General features: G+C 39.4%; 1 protein-coding gene across 10 annotated transcripts in view; it reads left to right on the forward strand.

The window, feature by feature from the left end:
* Positions 1-19,691, forward strand: part of UTRN (utrophin) — a 557,788-nt gene that overhangs the window by 185,078 nt on the left and 353,019 nt on the right. For all 10 annotated transcript variants that reach the window (XM_070795583.1, XM_070795587.1, XM_070795585.1 and 7 more), the window contains 9 exons: positions 12-125; positions 1,026-1,181; positions 5,256-5,426; positions 6,496-6,675; positions 11,509-11,643; positions 14,315-14,464; positions 16,136-16,297; positions 16,868-16,996; positions 17,916-18,089. In XM_070795583.1, the coding sequence (XP_070651684.1) occupies positions 12-125; positions 1,026-1,181; positions 5,256-5,426; positions 6,496-6,675; positions 11,509-11,643; positions 14,315-14,464; positions 16,136-16,297; positions 16,868-16,996; positions 17,916-18,089 (1,371 nt within the window). The remainder of the gene's footprint in view (positions 1-11; positions 126-1,025; positions 1,182-5,255; positions 5,427-6,495; positions 6,676-11,508; positions 11,644-14,314; positions 14,465-16,135; positions 16,298-16,867; positions 16,997-17,915; positions 18,090-19,691) is intronic.

Here is a 19,691-nt window from a genome sequence, read left to right on the forward strand (position 1 = left end):
GTTCGATCTAGGCTGATTCGAAAGTCATTGAGAAGTGGATGGATGGTGTGAAAGACTTCTTAATGAAAGAGCAGGCTGTCCAAGGAGATGCCGAAGGGCTCCAAAGACAGCTTGACCAATGCTCTGTGAGTTCTGCTGATCTGGGGAATCTGCTGTAATAAATAAAATTTTCTTCTTCCTCTATTATTTGCTGCTTTTATTAAAATTGTAAGAATATGGCATGACAATAAACCTAGATAAAATATGTTTCAATATAAACCTGTTTTTTGACTTTGTAGCTAGTCAAAGAATGACTTATAGTTCACGTTTCTATTTTTGGCTGTGATTATAAAGTTTTAAAAAAATTATTTATTTTATATTGGAACATAGTTGCAGATGTACAGCAAAGTGATTCAGTTATACATATATCTATCTCTTTTTCAGATTCTTTTCCCACATAGATTATTACAGAATAAATTTTGGATGGAGAATACAAGAGCAATTTTAGTTCATTAGTGGCTGCTGTTTTACGTTGCAGTGACAGTCTTAGTGTCATAATTACCAATTGTATATCACTCTTACTGTACTTATGGTGAGACTTTAAGAAAAACGCTTTTTACAAATGAAGTTTGCCAGTAATACTTCATGCGTTTTATATTTGGTGGAATCATTAGGCTTCTGTAAGGAAATGGCAATGCACTCCAGTACTATTGCCTGGAAAATCCTGTGGACAGAGGAGCCTGGTAGGCTACAGTCCATGGGGTCGCAAAGAGTCGGACATGACTGAGCAACTTTAAAAAAAAATAATTAAAAGTACTATTCCCTTCTTAAAGTCAAGTATTTGCAGTCTAATTTGGCAGATGGCTATTTGAATCACCCAGGTGAAATGAATTTCTTAAGACACAATATTTCTTAAGTTGTTAAACATCTTTACTCTCAAGCAGTATGTTCTTAAAATATTTGCAGGGATAGAGGCAAACAGACTATAATAATGGCATCCACTTATGTCGGAATGGACTCAACAAGGGCTTATTTTATGTGTTCAGGCATTTGTTAATGAAATAGAAACAATCGAATCATCTCTGAAAGACATGAAAGAAATAGAGGCTAACCTTCGAAGCTGTCCAGTTGCTGGAATCAAAGCCTGGATGCAAACAAAACTAGTTGACTGCCAATCACAACTGGAGAAATTTAGCAAGGAGGTAAGTTTTTCAGCTTAACCTGCATGTGAATTTCAAGAGGTAGATAATGGCTTCTCTTGACTGAATAATTTTATATCCCATCCAGACCGAAAACCAGTGATCTAGAATAACTACAGCATGGGTGGCAGGTTGGGACAAGAATTGGATAACTTTTTAAATGAAGGGTGGGGACTGTTGTCCACTCTGTCCCTGGATGGGAATGAGCTTGATGTGTGCAATAAAGAACAAGAAAGTCATTGTAGCTGGACTAGAATGGAGGGGAAGAGGTAGCAGGTTGGAGGGAAGGATTTGGGGTCGGGAGGTAGGAAGAGATGGGTTGTGTATTGCTTTTGAGGCATAGGTTTTGAATTTTATTTCAAGTATGATTTTACTTAGAAAGCAGAGGGTTTTGAGCATTGAATTGACATATGATAGATCTGTTAAGATCACTCTGGCTTCCATGTGGATAATTTGCTCTGGGAAAGCAAGAATAAAAATAGGGAGAATACTTAAAAGGTTGTTGCAGTCTCAGAGAAAGAAGATGACCCCTTGGACTAGGGAGATAGTGGTGGAGGTCATGGGAAGTGTTAGGTTTGGACTAAATTTTGAAAGTGGAGATGGGAGTCTAGTAATAGATTAATGTGATATGAGAAAAAGTGAATAGTTAGCAACTGTTCTGGATTTTTGCGAAGCTTCCAGTTTGTGTAAATTGTGGTGCCATTTACTGAAATGGTGAAAAACTCAAGGAGAAGCTCTAGTGGGAATAGGTCAAGTGATGCTGCCCATACTGGGACTAAATTCAAAATTACAGTACCTGCAAATGGGGTTTCCAGCACTAATCACCAGCCAAGGATGCTAAGGAGGAAAGGTTTGCCCCAGGGGAAATGCCAGAGGAGTGAGACCCCAAAAGCTGGGTGGAGAAAACTTTCCAAAACTGGAAAGCACATTAGATGGAAGCTTTTGATGACCTTGAGAAAAGTGGTTCCAATGGCGTGGTGGGAAATAAAGTCATACTACAGAGTGTTGAGGAGAGGAAAGGAGATGAGGTCCTGGGGCAAGGGTAACCAGCTTTGAGAATTTCTCTATTCGGGGGAACAGAGAAATGAGATTTGTAGTAGAAGGGACATGGGGATCCAAAGAAGTGTTTTTGTAATTATTTTTTTTCAAATATATTATTGAAAGTTTGCATGTCAAAAAAGATTTCACTTAGAAAGAGGGGATGATACAGAAGACTGAGAGAAGATAATGACTGAAATAAAGTCTGTGGTTAGGCAAGAGTGGATGAGGTCCACCCTTTAAGTGAAAGAGCTCCTTTTAGGAGGTCCCTCTCTGGTAATGGATGGGGCAGCAACTGTGGGTACTGTAGGAATACGGTGTAGTAGTTTCCTTTTGATTGTTTTATTTTGTTAGTGAAATAATAGTGAGGTTGCATAGAGCTGAAGTGAGTGAGAAGGGATAAAAGAATGAGAAGTGAAAATGTGAAATGCAGGAATACTCTACAGACAGTCATGTAGATGGTATATATCTCTCAATACAGTGTTTTTTTATTTAATGTTTATACAAGAAAACTTTGTATTTTCATCCCTGAGTACTTTGTTTCACCACAATTTCCTTATTTTGAACAAGTGGAATTTTAAGGAACAGTTCAAGTTATGGTTGAGGGAACAGCCATAAGCCATTCCTAAATTTGCCAATTGTTAGTGTTTTACCATGTTTGCCTTTTTTTTTTTTTTTTTTTTTGCTACATGCAGTTTTGACAGGAAGTTGAAAGTATTTTGACACTTCACTCTTAAATACTTCAGCATGCTTCTTCCATGAATGAGGACAGTCTTTTACAAAAGTATGATATCATTGTCACACTTAAGAAAATGCTTTCATAATATCATCTTATATTCTAGTCGAATTCAGACTCCTCTAAATGTGTTATAATTTGATGATATGTGCTTAAAAGGACCTGGGGTATTTTGGGGAAGTAAATAAGGAAAATGGTTTGGAAGTGATGATGAGGACCAAGGAAGACAAGAGACAGATGGATAGATTGATAGACAGAGCCTTAGATACATGTAGATATTTATATCTATTAATCTATTGATAGATAGATAGGTATCTATGTATATATGGAGAGGGCAATGACACCCCACTCCAGTACTCGTGCCTGGAAAATCCCATGGATGGAGGAGCCTGGAAGGCTGGAGTCCATGGGGTCACTAAGAGTCAGGCTCGACTGAGCGACTTCACTTTCACTTTTCGCTTTCATGCATTGGAGAAGAAAATGGCAACCCACTCCAGTGTTCTTGCCTGGAGAATCCCAGGGACGGGGGAGCCTGGTGGGCTGCCGTCTATGGGGTCGAACAGAGTCGGACACGACTGAAGTGACTTAGCAGCAACTTAGCATTAACTCAAAGTATGGGGATAAATGCACAGGAAAATTTTTTAAGTGTCTCCAGCAAGGAGGCAAGCATGTGCTGTGTGAGTAATTATGTAAAGCAGTTCTAAACTATTGTATTTCATTGAGTAGTAAAAAGGTTGAAGAAATTTTGGACAAACATCATGTTGTGAAATTTTTATTTTTCTAAGGAAGGACAGACATATAAAATCAACAAGTAAAAGCAGTCTTCCATATTCCCAATCTCATGAAAGGAAAACATCTTAATGCCAAAATATAGAAAGTATATAATCTCGGAATAACTAATGATAACTTTGAGCTTTTCTTTTTTTGAGAAGTTTGCTGCAGCGTCTTTATCTTTCTTACTTCTCTGAGACTCCATGAAAATTGTATATAACTGACTACTTGTGAAAAGAATTTGGGGAATGTGGGTCCCCGAAATCTGTATTTCCTTTTTTTTAAAGCTCATCAGGTTGAAGTGTTGCTCAGCAGGGCTGTTGTGGGTTGCTGGCAGTAGGCTTTCTGAGTTCCATGTTGGGCAGTGAAATCCAAGCCCTTGTTTAGTGCCCGTCTATTTTTATGACCATGACCCTGTTTGGACAGTGGAACAGGAAAGCCAGTAAGAATTCCCCCTTATTCTTGTGAGAGCCATCCTATTCCTGTACTGCCCTTCCGTCACCATCAGTTTCACAGCCAACCGAGCCCTGGCAAGGTGACCAGTACTGTGAGATTTCATTTGAGCGGGAAGTTGAATAGTGGAATGAGTCCTGGATGATCTACGTGGTATGATATCTTCTTTCACAGTAGAAACCAGTGTGTGGTTAGAGGTAGGATCTTTCTGAAGGGTGTTTTCAGGCTCCCTGAAATAGTTGACAAAGTTATTGAACCAGATTCAGACACGTATCTATCTTCTAATGTAACTTTTTTGTAGCTGCGTGAAATATACCAGTAGAGCAGGTTATCAAAACCCAAGTTTTGTAAAGCAGTGTTTTATGAATATCTTTAGTAGTAGTCTTCTCTATTTTTTGAATTATTTTTGATTTATTTAGTTTTGGCTGTGCCGGATCTTTGTGGCTGCGGGTTTTCTCTAGTTGTGGAGAGCAGGGACTTCTCTCTAGTTGCAGCGCATGGGCTTGTCATTGCAGTGGCTTCTCTTGTGGCAGAGCGCGGGCTCTAGGGATGTGGACTTTAGTATTTATGGTGCGTGCATGTTAGCCGTCAGTGGTTAGTTGCCCTGCGGCATGTGGAATTTTCCCAGACCTGTGACCCCTGCATTAGCCGGCACATTCTTAACCACTGGACCACCAGCGAAGTCCCTCTTCTCTGTTTTCTAAAAATGCAGTTTTAATGCGGAATCCTGTTAAGAAGGAGAAAATGAACATTTTGGATGCTTCAGTTAATAGATTTCCTTGAGATGTATGCTTTTATTGATGTAAGTTAGAGTCCTTCGGTTGCATTATCAAAATTATACTAGATATTTCCACATTAATGTCCAAAATGTGATAGTGAATCCCAGTTATAATTGTTGTTTTCATTATTGCTTATATTCCACAGCATCAGGACCAAATGTATTAAGGGCTTCATCTGACTTTTAAATCTTGAGATTCTTGGTGGAAACTTATTACTCTGTCTTTAGATATTAAAGACTAGAAGTTGACATTTAATATATTAATATTTGTTTATTTGAGCGAATGACTTTTCCTTTGTAGATTGCTATTAAAAAAAATAGGTTGTCGGAAAGTCAGGAAAAAGTGGTGAACCTGAAAAAAGACTTGGCGGAGATGCAGGAATGGATGACCCAGGCAGAAGAGGACTACCTGGAGAGGGACTTCGAATACAAGTCACCAGAAGAACTTGAGAGTGCTGTGGAAGAAATGAAGGTGAGCCTGGGGCAGTTAGGGTCAAGGGGCTTGATATCTCAGCTCCTCTGTTTAAACCAGTCAGTCATCTACCTAGCCTTAGAGGGTAGTATGTACATAAAATCTCTCACAGGAAAATTTCAAACAAGTAGAAGGGCAGCTACCATTAGTGATTTGGGTAGGGGTAGGAAGCTGAGACTCCACGTGTGGAACTTCGGCCATGAGTTGAGTCCATGAGGTCCCCTGACAAAGTCTTCTGTGTTACAATCTTGAGGAGCTGCAGAGAATGACTCATTTACTGGCCTCAGTTTTATATTCACAATGTTGTGTAACCATCACCACTGTTTATTTCCCAGTATTGTCAGGAAGAATTATTTTTCATAAGGAACAAGCGAGACTTACCCATTTCAGTTGGGAGCTGTGTTTATTTCACCAGCCATATTCTTCCAGCTAATACATAGGGCACACATGAATACCACACATTTCACTGGGGCAGGTAAGAATAGTCATAGGAATATTGTCAAGGGATTCAATGTCAGTGGGGTCCACAGGATGTATTGCTTGTAAACTTACATTCCCGTGTCAATAGCCTTGCCCAGTCTCTTTTTTATATATACGAAAAGAACTGGATATCATTCCCAGACAGTAAAGTCTTTCAGTGTTGAGGCCAAAGGACAGAGTGTCTTGAAAGCTACTTAAAAAAAAAAATGAGTTGCACCTTGCCTATAAGTATAACAAAAGCAAAAAGTCTCTGCGCAGATAGTTTTTAAAAGGATTATGTTTTACCAATGCAAGGGAAAGGCTACCCACTCCAGTATTTTGGCCTGGAGAATTCCATGGACTGTATAATCCATGGGGTAGCAAAGAGTCAGACACGACTGAGCAACTTTCACTTCACATAATTGCTTTACAATGTTGTATTAATTTCTGCTGTTGTAGTTAGCACTCTTATTTCAAAAAGTACTCTATAGTTCCAACTAGGTAGTTAGAATCATCTGGATGTTTTAGTTTTGGTTTGGTTATTTTTTGAAGAAGAAATTGGTTACTGAGACAGGGAGCTGATTTTTAAGTTCATTCTGTGTTGGAGCAGAGGGCGAAAGAGGACGTGCTGCAGAAGGAGGTGCGAGTGAAGATTCTCAAGGACAGCATCAAGTTACTAGCTGCAAAAGTGCCCTCTGGTGGCCAGGAGCTGACATCTGAGCTGAATGTCGTGCTGGAGAATTACCAACTTCTTTGTAATAGAATTCGAGGAAAGTGCCACACCCTGGAGGTACGGGATCTTTTCTCAGATGCCCTTCTGAGATTCAAACTCTGTAATGTACTGGCTGTTTCCATATCTTGGAAAAAACCCCTCCATTTTTCTTTTCAAATACTATATCATAAAAGTAGTTCTTTAATGATTGAGATAATGATTGGCAATAATAATAGTTACACTATATTATTAGATGATAATTTAGGTAATAGGTTGATAAAAATGAAGCAGAGAGAAAAGAAAATTGGATATAAGGCTCTGACTGCAGTTGGTGGAAGGTTCTTGGAAAAGTTTCTTCTTAGCTTTAGACATTGACTAAATGTGAAAGCAAGCTTTTCATAATACCAATGGTCTGTGGGGTCTGTTCCTGTTCTGAAATTCTAAAACAATGTACAATGAGTACTTCCTCTTTTTTTGCCTGGTAGTACACAGAGATGAACTGAGGTTTCTTTTTTACAGTGGTGTCTAAATTTATAAATGAAGAATCAACCATTAGCCTAGTTCTTAGGAGAGGTACTTTAAACTTGAAAGAAATGTGGCTTATATGTGGCTGACCATCATAATAGTTATTTAAACTTTTTGACATCCTGCATTTAAGGTTATTTTTATAAGCCAAAAATTTCAGAGCTTAATTTTTAAAATATTTTTTGGAAATTACAGTTTGTATCTGCTTAATATGTGTAATTGTTAAAAATGTGTACATGTGTCATTTTAAAATTCCAGAATGATACTGTAATACTTAATGTTATACCTTCCCACTTATATTTTATTAAAAGAAATTATAGATAGGTGGTGATTACCTTGGCTTTTCAGACAGTACAGTGGTAAAGAATCTGCCTGCCAGTTTAGGAGATGCTGGTTCAATCCCTGGGTTGGGAAGATCCCCTGGAGTAGGAAAAAGCAACCCACTCCAGTTTACTTGCCTGGAAAATTCCATGGATAGAGGAGCCTAGCAGGCTATAGTCCGTGGAGTCTCAAAGAGTCAGATGTGACTGAGTAACTGAACACAAAATATAGGTTTTACTGAGAATGAAGGAAACACTAACTTGAATGTGCTGGTATCTTGCTGGGCCATTTCCTGTACCTTGGCCATTGGCTTTAAGATGTAGATGATTCTGTGAAGTTTTTTTTTAATATTAAGTGTTTGCTTGTTCGTTTTCATATGTGTGATTTTTGTTACATCTCATTGAAAAAACTTAAGAAGCTCTTCTACTGCTACTGCTGCTGCTAAGTCACTTCAGTCGTGTCCGACTCTGTGTGACCCCATAGATGGCAGCCCACCAGGCTCCCCCGTCCCTGGGATTCTCCAGGCAAGAACACTGGAGTGGGTTGCCATTTCCTTCTCCAATGCATGAAAGTGAAAAGTGAAAGGGAAGTTGCTCAGTTGTGTCCGACCCTTAGCGACCCCATGGACTGCAGCCTTCCAGGCTCCTCCGTCCATGGGATTTTCCAGGCAGGAGTACTGGAGTGGGGTGCCATTGCCTTCTCCGAAGAAGCTCTTCAATTTATAGCAGTTTTAATTTAAATTCAGTTCAGCCTAAAACAAATGATTCTATTGTGATAAATCCTAAAATGTCACTGACAATTGTAATCTATAAAGTAAATTCACTCATTAGTCACTCTTTCTGAATCTCTTTTGTGCTAAGATGTGTGTTGTGTGCTGTGTTGCTCGGTTGTGTCCGGCTCTTTGTGACCCCATGGACTGTAGCCTTCCAGTCTCCTCTGTCCATGGGATTCTCCAGGCAAGAATACTGGAATGGGTTGCCATGCCCTCCTCCAGAGGATCTTCCGAACACAGGGACGGAACCCAGGTCTCCCACATTGCAGGTGGATTCTTTACTGTCTGAGCTACCAGGGAAGACCTGTGCTAAGATAAATTGTGTGTAATTTGGATTACACAGGCACTGCTGCTAATCAAGTCACAGTAAGGAAGCTGCAAGTCAAATGCTACTTCATTCTTTATTAAGATATTGTCTAACATGAAACGCCTGAGGTTACTCATCTGAGAATTTAAAATTCTGTGAACATGTGTGTAACATTATGTATGGCTAATCTGAAGTCCCGCTGGATGATCCTGGAATTGAGTTCTACTACAGTCTTGTCTTTTCTGTCCTAACCATCCATGATTTTGCTTTTATTTCTTTGTTTTCCTGTTTATTTATAGCCAAAATAGCTTCTCACCATATGTTTAAATAATAGAGTCCCAGGGTATCCCAAGCTAATGAAAGACCACCATAAATTCTGTGTCATTTCTTCATGGTGTCTTTATCACCCAGAGGTGATAGTTTGAGAATGAAGAATGAAAATATTTCAAGGTTTTAGTATTGCTTTGAGAAATACTTTTAGAATTATTTGGGAATTAATTTGAGAGAATTAGTTTAAGAGAATAAAGGAAAAGTGTAAGAAAACAATATAGATAAAAGAGAAGAGATGACACCTTGGTATCTTTGAATGGAAAAGTGGCAAAAAGAAAGAGATTTGAATGCAAGCACTCAGAATTATGGACCTTGGGTAGAAACAGCCCAAATTTCTAAATTAAAGTAAGGATGCCTTTCTTCTGAAGAGTCCAACTTTATTACCTTGATTATTTCTATATTCCTTTAAAGTGTTTTAAATTATGAAGTATTACAAACTTCTTGAAGAGTACAGATGATATTACTAACACCCATAAATACATCCCTCAGATATAGCTAATGTTAACATTTCCCCAAATTTTTCCAGATCTTGTTTTTAAAATAGAATACATTGGCATTACAGAACCTGTTCCCTTCTTTCCCATTCCATCCCATCTCTTGATCCCTCTCTTGAAGTAACTGTTATCCAGAAGATGGTGTTTAATCTTCCCAAACATGTTTTTATATTTTTAGTGTATACTCTCATGTTTCAGTTATTCATGGCTGCATAACAAAGCTCTCCCAAATGTAATAGCTTGCAGAAGCACCCATTTATTAATTTTTATGGTTTTGTGGGATGATTTGGCTGAGCTGGGTGGCTCTTCTGCTCCGTGTGGTTTATGGATATTCCACTCAGGTCGCTGCTGCGTTCAAGTGGGATCTCAGCAGGAACTTTCCTGATGGCCTCTCCTCCAGGTCTCTCTCCACCAGTTTTATGACTTTTTTACAGCAGATTTCTTTCTTTCTTTTTAAATATTTATTTATTTGGCTATGCCAGTTCTTAGTTACAGCATGTGGGGTCTTTAGTTGTGGCATGAGAACTCTTAATTGCTGCATGTGGGATCTCGTTCCCTGACCAGGGATCGAACCCAGGACCCTTGCATTGGGAGCGCAGAGTTTTAGCCAGTGGACCACCAGGGAAGTCCCTCAGCTGAGTACATCTCTCAGCCTGCTTCCTGCCTATAGAAATTTGGGGGACAAGAAACCTCTTTTCCCTTCCAGTCTTAGTCAGGAGTTGGCAGATTATAGCCTAAAGGTCAAATCTGCTTTGTGGCTGTTTTTGTATGGCCCAGGAGCTAAAAATTGTTTGTATATTTTAAAAGCATTGTTAAAAACAAAACAACACAGACAGAAAGAATAAACAAAGAAGAATCTGTGACAGAGACCAAATGTGGTCTGTAAAACCTAAAATATTTACTATCTGGCCTTTTATAGGAAAATTGGCTGACCCCTGACATGGTAAGAATATCTCACATGGAGTCCATGCTAAAATGTGTCCTCTCTTAGTGGGTCTGAAAGAGGACCAATGCAGGAGACTCCATGCTGAGCTCTGTCTCCTAAATTTATCAGTCAGATAGGCTCTTCCAAGGGGCATGTTCCTCCCATAATTTTACTCTTAGGAACTGGAGGATAAATTCATGCTCTAACACCCAACTCCCCATAGGAATAGGGAGTAAGTCAATCCCAACTAATAACATTGCTGTTATTGTTTAGTAAAATAAGTTGTGTCCAACTCTTGTGACCCCATGGACTATAGCTCACCTGGCTCCCCTGTCCATGGGATTTCATAGGCAAGAATACTGGAGTGGGTTGCCATTTCCTTCTCTAGGGGATCTTCCCGAGCCATGGATCAAACCCATATCTCTTGGGTCCCATGCATTACAGGTGGATTCTTTTCCACTGAGCCACCTGGGAAGCAGCTAATATAGTAAGCATAGTAAAACTCCAATTTGGATAAATATGGTTCTCTTCATATACAGACACATTAATATGAATTTAGAAAAAAGTTGGAAAAAGTCTATATAGGAGTACGGTGGTCCCCAGGGAATTCCAATTTCCTTTATAGTTGTTAAAAAGAGTTACAAGTCTGAGTATATTTTTTAAAACTTTCTATTAAAAAAAAACATAATAATAGTGTTTCCCTCCTGGCTTCTTCTACTAATTACATAATTTTATTTTTGGCATTTAAACAGACCCTTGGAATTTATCTTAGGGTAAAAAGGTGAGGCAGCTAATTGCTCTTTGCCTTCCACCTTCCTCCATTTGGGCTCCCCTTGTGGCTCAGATGGTAAAGAATCTGCCAGCAATGCAGGAGACTCAGGATCGATCCCTGGGTCTGGAAGATTCCCTGGAGAAGGAAAGGGCTGCCCTCTCCACTATTCTTGCCTGGAGAATTCCATGGACAGAAGAGCCTGGAAAGCTAGTTGATGCAGTCACAAAGAGTCGGACACGACTGAGGGACTGACTGACTTTCCCTCTAACTGGTCTAATACAATTAATTGAAGAATTTGATTTTATTCCACTTGTTTGAAATTCCAGCTTCATCAGTTCCTGAACGCCCATTTATACTCATGTCTAAATGAAATTATTCTTGATTAGAGAGAATGCGCAGTCGTAGAGATGCACTGTATCTCTAAATGGCTTCGTGTCTTGTCTAACTTTTCCGCACCTGTTTCAGGAGGTATGGTCTTGTTGGATTGAACTGCTTCACTATTTGGATCTTGAGACCACCTGGCTAAACACTTTGGAAGAGCGCATGAAGAGCACAGAAGCCCTGCCTGAGAAGACAGAAGCTGTCAGCGAAGCCCTGGAGGTAGGAGCCTGCGCTCTGAGTGGAGCTTTTTGTTGCAGTGAGGCTGAAAGAGAATTCAAATGAGGAACATAATGCCTTTTGCCAGCAAACGCTTTTGCTTCCTCCGTGGTTTTCGTTGTAACTTGTGTTTTCTTGCATTGCCTGAAATATTCATACCATCATATATTTAGATTATTGGTGAGCCACTAACTCAGCCTCATGAGATGGTTAGTTGTTTTCTGATTAGTACATTTTAGACACCATAAAGCACTCTAGTGATTCTCCAGATTCTTTTTACCAGTCCCTGGATAAGACTCTGCCTTATGTTATTAGGACAGTTGCTCTCCCGTTTCTTCATGAAGTTATTTTTGCTCCTTAGACATGGCAAGGAGCCACTGTGTTTACAGTGACTCCTACTCTGTTTTCTTCAGATGTGAAAAGTTGGAGGACAGATTGAAAACGGCAGTGTTAGAGGCCTGGGATCCTATCCCCATGCCTGAACGTGAGCTCCTTGAGGCCAAGAAATGTGCCTGAATTTTCTGTTGTTCCCCAGTTACCAACACAGCCTGTGGCGCATGATAACTTAGTAACTTTCTTAGGTGGAATAAAGTGTGGAGAGAACAGATTTTCTTAAAAGAGGAAGATTGTAGCTGTGCTTTTAAAACTGTAAGAACGGAAAGTGGTGAAGTGATTAAGTAGATGACTGGATTAAAGGTCAGAAATAGGTCAGAGTTCAGTTCAGTTCAGTTGCTCAGTCATGTCCGACTCTTTGTGACCCCATGAATCGCAGCACACCAGGCCTCCCTGTCCATCACCAACTCCCGGAGTTCATTCAGACTCACGTCCATTGTGTCGGTTATGCCATCCGGCCATCTCATCCTCTGGCGTCCCCTTTTCCTCCTGCCCCCAATCCCTCCCAGCATCAGAGTCTTTTCCAAAGAGTTGTCTTCTCATGAGGTGGCCAAAGTACTGGAGTTTCAGTTTTAGCATCATTCCTTCCAAAGAAATCCCAGGGCTGATCTTCAGAATCGACTGGTTGGATTTCCTTGGAGTCCAAGGGACTCTCAAGAGTCTTCCCCAACACCATAGTTCAAAAGCATCAGTTCTTTTGATGCTTTTGAAATAGGTCAGATGTGGTATCTAAATTCTAGGAACCACATGCTCTGCTGGAGAGAAGATGTCATTTCTCAGATAAAATAGAGTCAGAGGCTGAATGTATTAAAAAAAAATCAAAGCTTATTTTAAAAACACATACTTTCCTAACATGAGAGTTAAAATATACATTCTAAAAATATGGAACATGGAGAAAAGTATAAAGTCAAGTCTAAGATAACACTTTAAAACATTTTAGTGTACTTCTTTAGAATTATTTTTCTTATTATTTTTACATCTACATGCTGAAAAGTAGTACTTTTAGTGGTGGGATCAAAGGCTTTGGAGCTTAGGAGCCAAGTTGGAATCCTTAGCTCTTCTTTTTACTGTGTGTATGTTGGCAAATTACTTAATATCTCTGAGCTTCAGTTTTCCCATCTGTAATATGAAAATAGTATTTAGCCTGATGATTAGATTTATGTGTGTATGTGTGTGTGTGTGTATATTGGAGGAGAAAGTGGCAACCCACTCCAGTATCCTTGCCTGGAGAATTCCATGGACAGAGGAGTCTGGTGGGCTAACGTCCATGGGGTTGCAAAGAGTTGGACACAACTGAGTGACTAACACACACACATGTATATATATGTGTGTGTGTGTGTGTGTGTGTGTGTATAAAACAGTGCCTTGCATTTTATATATGTTGTAGAAAAATAAGAACCTATTTTTTAATAATGTAATTAATAACAGTTTGAAATAATGCTATTTGTATAATAATTGTTTTTTGTTTTTAAACTTTGAATCATACCATGAACATTTCTCTATGTAATTAATAATTATTGAAATTATTTTTGTGGATTTATCATATCATCATTCATGTGGAATTCTGTTTTATTTATTTTATCTAATTATTTGTGATCTTGTTCCTTTGATAGATTTCTAGAAGGCAGAATTATTTCTTTAAAAAAATGAACAATTTTGTTTTTTCTTCCAATTTTATTGAGATACAATTGGCATATAATATTGTGTAAGCTTAAGATGTACAGTGGATTGATTTGATACACTCATATATTGAAAAATGATTACCACAACAGGGTTAGTTAAATCTCTATTGCTTTACATAATTACCGTTTATTTTTTGTGGTGAAAACCTTTAAGATCTACTCTCTTGCTGCTGCTGCTGCTAAGTCACTTTAGTCGTGTCTGACTCTGTGCGACCCCATAGACGGCAGCCCACCAGGCTCCCCCGTCCCTGGGATTCTCCAGGCAAGAACACTGGAATGGGTTGCCATTTCCTTCAACTCTCTTAGCAACTTTCAAATATATTATACAGTTTTGTTAACTATAATCACCATGCTATATATTACACACCCAGAATTTATTCATTTTATTGTTGGAAATGTTTACCCTTTGGCCAATTTCTCCCCTTCTCCTCCACCCACCGCCCCCAGCAAGTGCCTGTTTCCATGAATTTGACTTTTTAAAGATTCTACATATATGTGATATCATACAGTGCTTGTCTTAAAAAAGTGAACAATTTTAGGATCGTTGATATATTTTGCCTTGGTAAATGCATTCTTTGTTTTTCTTTGTCCCTGTCCAGTCTTTAGAATCTGTTTTGCGACATCCAGCAGACAATCGCACCCAGATTCGGGAACTTGGCCAGACTCTGATTGATGGAGGAATCCTTGATGACATAATCAGTGAGAAACTGGAGGCTTTCAACAGTCGATATGAAGATCTCAGTCACCTGGTAAGAATGGAGCCACGCTTGAGTGTTGGTTAAATGTTTATGATATGGAGCTGACCTCAAAAACTTATACCAAGGGGAAAAGTTGGTTACCAATGGGGGTGCTGAGGACATTGAAATACTAGGTGGAGAGGAGCAGACTTTATAAGGCAGGCAGAACTTAATGATTAAAAAGTTTTTAATTTTGAGATTGTTGCTACTTGTGAACTATTTAATTTTCTTTAAGGATTATATTACAGTTTTATATAAAGATAATAACTCATATTATCCGAGTAAACATTAGAGCCATTCATTGTCTCTTAGATATATACTCAGAATGTATCAAACATGCATGTTCATATCAGTAAGCAAAGAAAGGAGACTGTCTTTATAGAAGGGATAAGTGGGTATTAGAAGGTTTTAGACACATATTAAAAAATAACTGTTGATGATTAGATCATGAATAGCTTCAAACTTAACCCCAAAGTGCAACAAATAGTGGTTCGATACTATGCATATCTGTAGAACTTTTGTAAACTTTGGAAAAATAGAGATTTATGTATTCACTCTATTTATAGACATTCTGTTATATTTTATATTTTTGTTTATAGGCTTTTTTATTGAGTCCTAAAAATGCCCTAAATGTCTAATAAATGGCATATTTTTATTTTTTCCTTTATTTTAGTATGTTACGTAAAAAATCTTTACATTTCCCCCTTTTTTTATTGAGGTATAAGTGATATATGACATTTATTAGTTTCAGGTGTATAACATAATGATCTGATTTTTGTATACATTAGAAATTAATTAGAGAAGGCGATGGCACCCCACTCCAATACTCTTGCCTGAAAAATCCCATGGATGGAGGAGCCTGGTATGCTCCAGTCCATGGTGCGCTAAGAGTCGGACACGACTGAGCGACTTCACTTTCACTTTTTCACTTTCATGCATTGGAGAAGGAAATGGCAACCCACTCCAGTGTTCTTGCCTGGAGAATCCCAGGGACAGGGGAGCCTGGTGGGCTGCCTTCTGTGGGGTCGCACAGAGTCGGACATGACTGAAATGACTTAGCAGCAGCAGCAGAAATTAATTACCACTATAAGACTAGTTAACCTCTGGTATGATACATAGTTGCAATATGAGGACTTCTGAGATCTAATCTCTCAATACAGTATTGTTAACCATAACCATCATGCCTTATATCACTTCGACATGATTGATATATTTATAACTAGAAGCTTGTAACTTTTGATCCTCGTCACCCTTTTTGCCTACTCCCTGCCCCCAGCCTCTAGCAACCACCAATTCTCTGTTTCTATTAGCTTGGTGTTTGTTTTTGTTTGTTTTGTTTTTTTCTTGTTTTTGTTATTTTTTTAGATTCCCCATATAAGTAGGTGATACAGTATTTGTCCTTTACCCTCTGACTTATTTCACTTAACATAGTGCCTGCAAAAGCATTTTCCTTTTTTGTCATGTTACATATATAGAAAGAAGTAATTTCCTGCAAGATGCATAAGGTATTAGAAGGACAATTTCACCATTTTGCTAATTATTGTTTATAGTGCAGGCCAAAGTCTTGAAGTAGTGCTTTTATAGTTTGCTCTTTTTCTTGGTGGTTAGAACACAAGGGTTTTCTTATATTCAGCCATTTCTGTTTGTGCTGAGAGACTAATGATTACATTTCCCCTCCTGTAGGCAGAGAGCAAGCAGATTTCTTTGGAAAAGCAGCTCCAGGTCCTGCGGGAAACTGACCACATGCTTCAGGTCTTGCAGGAGAGCTTAGGGGAGCTGGACAAGCAGCTCACAACGTACTTGACTGACAGGGTAGATGCCTTCCAAGTTCCTCAAGAAGCCCAGGTACTGCCATGGTTGTGAGGGTGTTCCAGTCATAAAGGGAGCATCTGTAATCATCTCACCTGCATGGGAACCAGCCCTGCCCGCCATTCAACCCAGAGTCAATGAGAGAGGCTGACCTTACAGGGGAGCATGTGGGTTTGGGGGTTCTCATAGTTTTTATGTGAGATCCTAGTGAATGGCCACCATTTAAAAATTCTAATTTTCTTAGCTATGAAATTGGGAAAATTCTGTCTTTGTAAATAATTGGTGAGCATTCAAAATGACCAGTGCAAAGACCTTCATGCACCACGCACAGAGTCCTACAGTATGGGTGGCCATATTGTTATTATCCTGGAGGAGGAAATGGCAGCCCATGCCAGTATTCTTGCCTGGAAGATCCCATGGGCAGCAGAACCTGGCAGGTTACAGTCCATAGGGCTGCAAAGAGTCAGACACCACTGAGTGACTGGGCACACACACACATTATTATGCTGCACGCTGATTAAAGTTTGTATCAGAGTGTGTTTTTTCCTGTTGTATGACTCTATGAAACTTAAAAACGACATTCTCTTCCTTTTCTAATCTCTCTAGAAAATCCAAGCAGAGATCTCAGCCCATGAGCTGACTCTAGAGGAGTTAAGAAGAAATACGAGGTCTCCACCCCAGACCTCCCCAGAGGGCCGGACTGCCAGGGGAGGAAGTCAGATGGATGTGCTGCAGGTGAGGAGGGAGAGCAGCTTCCTTTTACTTCTCAGTGCGTTGGGCATAAAAAGAAAATGAGAAAGAACTGATGACTGGGATGCTTTTGGTCTTCTCTGTGATGTGAAGAAGGGGCTGGTTGAAGGCACACTATGTCCTAAGGTGGGCAGCAGAAACAAATTGTTGTTTGGGTGGAAACTATTGGATCTGAATTTTCTAGTTGAGTTGAGAAGACAGAGCAATGTCAATATAGAAGTTCACTTTGTATAAGTCTTTCCATTGACACAGAACCTCCATCAGTACAGGCTTCCCTGAAGGCTCAGTGGTAAAGAATCTGCTTGGCGATGCAGGAGACGCAGGAGACATGAGTGTGATCCCTGGGTTGGGAAGGTACCCTGGAGAAGGAAATGGCAACCCACTCCAGTATTCTTGCCTGGAAAATTTCATGGACAGAGGAGCCTGGCGGGCTACAGTCCACGGGGTTGCAGAGAGTTGAACACGACTACATGCATGCACTCCAGCGGGACTGGTGTGGCTGGTACGCTGGGCAGGCTGAGTCCATGGGGCACAGTAGGACTTAGCCTTGTGATGGAAGAAGCAGACTGACTTTCACTTTGAGCTTGTGTTGAAGGGCATTATGAATTCTAGGTTTTTGAACTGTGATTTTCAGACAGGTGAGAAAATTAATGTGGTTTTCATCATAGAGAGGCTAGCTTAGCCTTTCATTATATTTCAGATTGAGACCCTGAGTGTCAAGGAATTCATGACACTGGGCTGTACAGTTCCTTAAGATGATCAGGCAACCTCACAGATTTCTGTTAAGGAGTATTTTTATTGTTCCTTTATTCTACCCCTTCTTGAAGTATGTGTTATACTAATATTCTCTGCTGAGAGAGATTATCATTCTAATGTGAATTATTATTTTCATTTCTGCCAACAGAGGAAACTTCGAGAGGTGTCCACAAAGTTCCAGCTTTTCCAGAAGCCTGCTAACTTTGAACAGCGCATGCTTGACTGCAAGCGCGTGCTTGATGGTGTGAAAGCGGAGCTTCATGTTCTGGACGTGAGGGATGTGGACCCTGATGTCATACAGACCCACCTGGACAAGTGTATGGTGAGGCCGCTGGGCGGTTAATGTGTCCAGTGGGTTTTCCTGTTGCTAATATGGCTTCATCTAGTGCTTATGTACATGGTTTGTTCAATTGCTGTTAGTCTAAAATGTGCTAAGAATAGGGAAAAATGGTGAAAAACAGGTTATAAATTTATAAGTATGGTCCTTTCCTCCTAGGAAATTAGAAGAGATAGGAGAGAGAGACAGCAGAGATTAAAATCAATTAGTACAGTGTAAGGAGATCCAACCAGTCCATTCTAAAGGAGATCAGTCCTGGGTGTTCATTGGAAGGACTGATGCTAAAGCTGAAACTCTAATACTTTGGCTACTTCATGCGAAGAGTTGACTTATTGGAAAAGACTCTGATGCTGGGAGGGATTGGGAGCAAGAGGAGAAGGGGACAACAGAGGATGAGATGGCTGGATGGCATCACCAACTTGATGGACGTGAGTTTGAGTGAACTCCGGGAGTTGGTGATGGACAGGGAGGCCTGGCATGCTGCGATTCATGGGGTCGAAAAGAGTCAGACACGACTGAGTGACTGAACTGAACTGAACTGAAGCACAGTGTAATGAGATAAGGAAACTAAAATAGACATGTATATAACATGATTTAAAAACAAGAGGAAAACATATCTTAATTACAGTATGAAGTTGGGGAAGGCTTTGACAGAATGTGACTAATCAGCTAAATTTGAAAGGATAAATTTGAGTTAGCTAGAAGAACCAGGAAATGGCAACCTATTCCAGTATTCCTGCCTGGAGAATCCCATGGACAAGAGGAATCTGGCAGGGTACAGTCCATGAGGTTGCAAGAGTCGGACACAACTTAGTAACTAAACCACCACCAGAAGAACCATACTTAGAATGAATGTCAGGAATATTGCAATGTACAGCAAATTCATTCTCAAAGAAAGTAAAATTTTAAATATTAATTTATAAAGTTTAAGCCTAAAGTGTGAAAGAAGAAATTATACTTAGAATGGATGTCAGTAATATGGTAGCATAAAAATCATTCTCTAGGAAAATAAAATTTTAAATCAAATCTAAACTTAAGATGTAAAAGAAAAAAATATTTAAAAGACTTTATTACTCTTTTAATTTTGAACTTTAAAATTCAGTTGCACAGAAATTTAAAGATCACGTGCCTGAGTATTCACAGTCTTAGAATTAGTATTCTGCTTGAGAAGAATCATGAGAAAACTGAAGATGACACATGTTAAGAAAAGTCTGGGAAGAGTTCTTTGTGCTTTTCAAAACTGCGATCTCCACATGTCTATTGCATACTGAAGGTTGTTTGATTACTTAAAAACTGGAATGAATGGAAGGATGAAAAAATAGGATGAATTTTTATACATAATATGTGTGCATGTGCATGTATGAATGTACATGCATATTTACTGAACACAGAGATCACCAAAGCAAGCACTGCCCTTGACCTTGTGTCATCTAGTCCATGGCCATGCCACATGGGTGTTTCAGGTCAACACTACGATGAACAGAGATAAGATAACTTGCCCAGGATAACGCTTTTCAGTTTCAAAGCAACGAGGATGAGGGCATCTCTGAATTTGACCTGTATAACTTCAACTTTCTATGGGCATAT

This window comes from Bos indicus, chromosome 9 (genome assembly GCF_029378745.1).
Source record: "Bos indicus isolate NIAB-ARS_2022 breed Sahiwal x Tharparkar chromosome 9, NIAB-ARS_B.indTharparkar_mat_pri_1.0, whole genome shotgun sequence".
NCBI classification, from domain to species: domain Eukaryota; kingdom Metazoa; phylum Chordata; class Mammalia; order Artiodactyla; family Bovidae; genus Bos; species Bos indicus.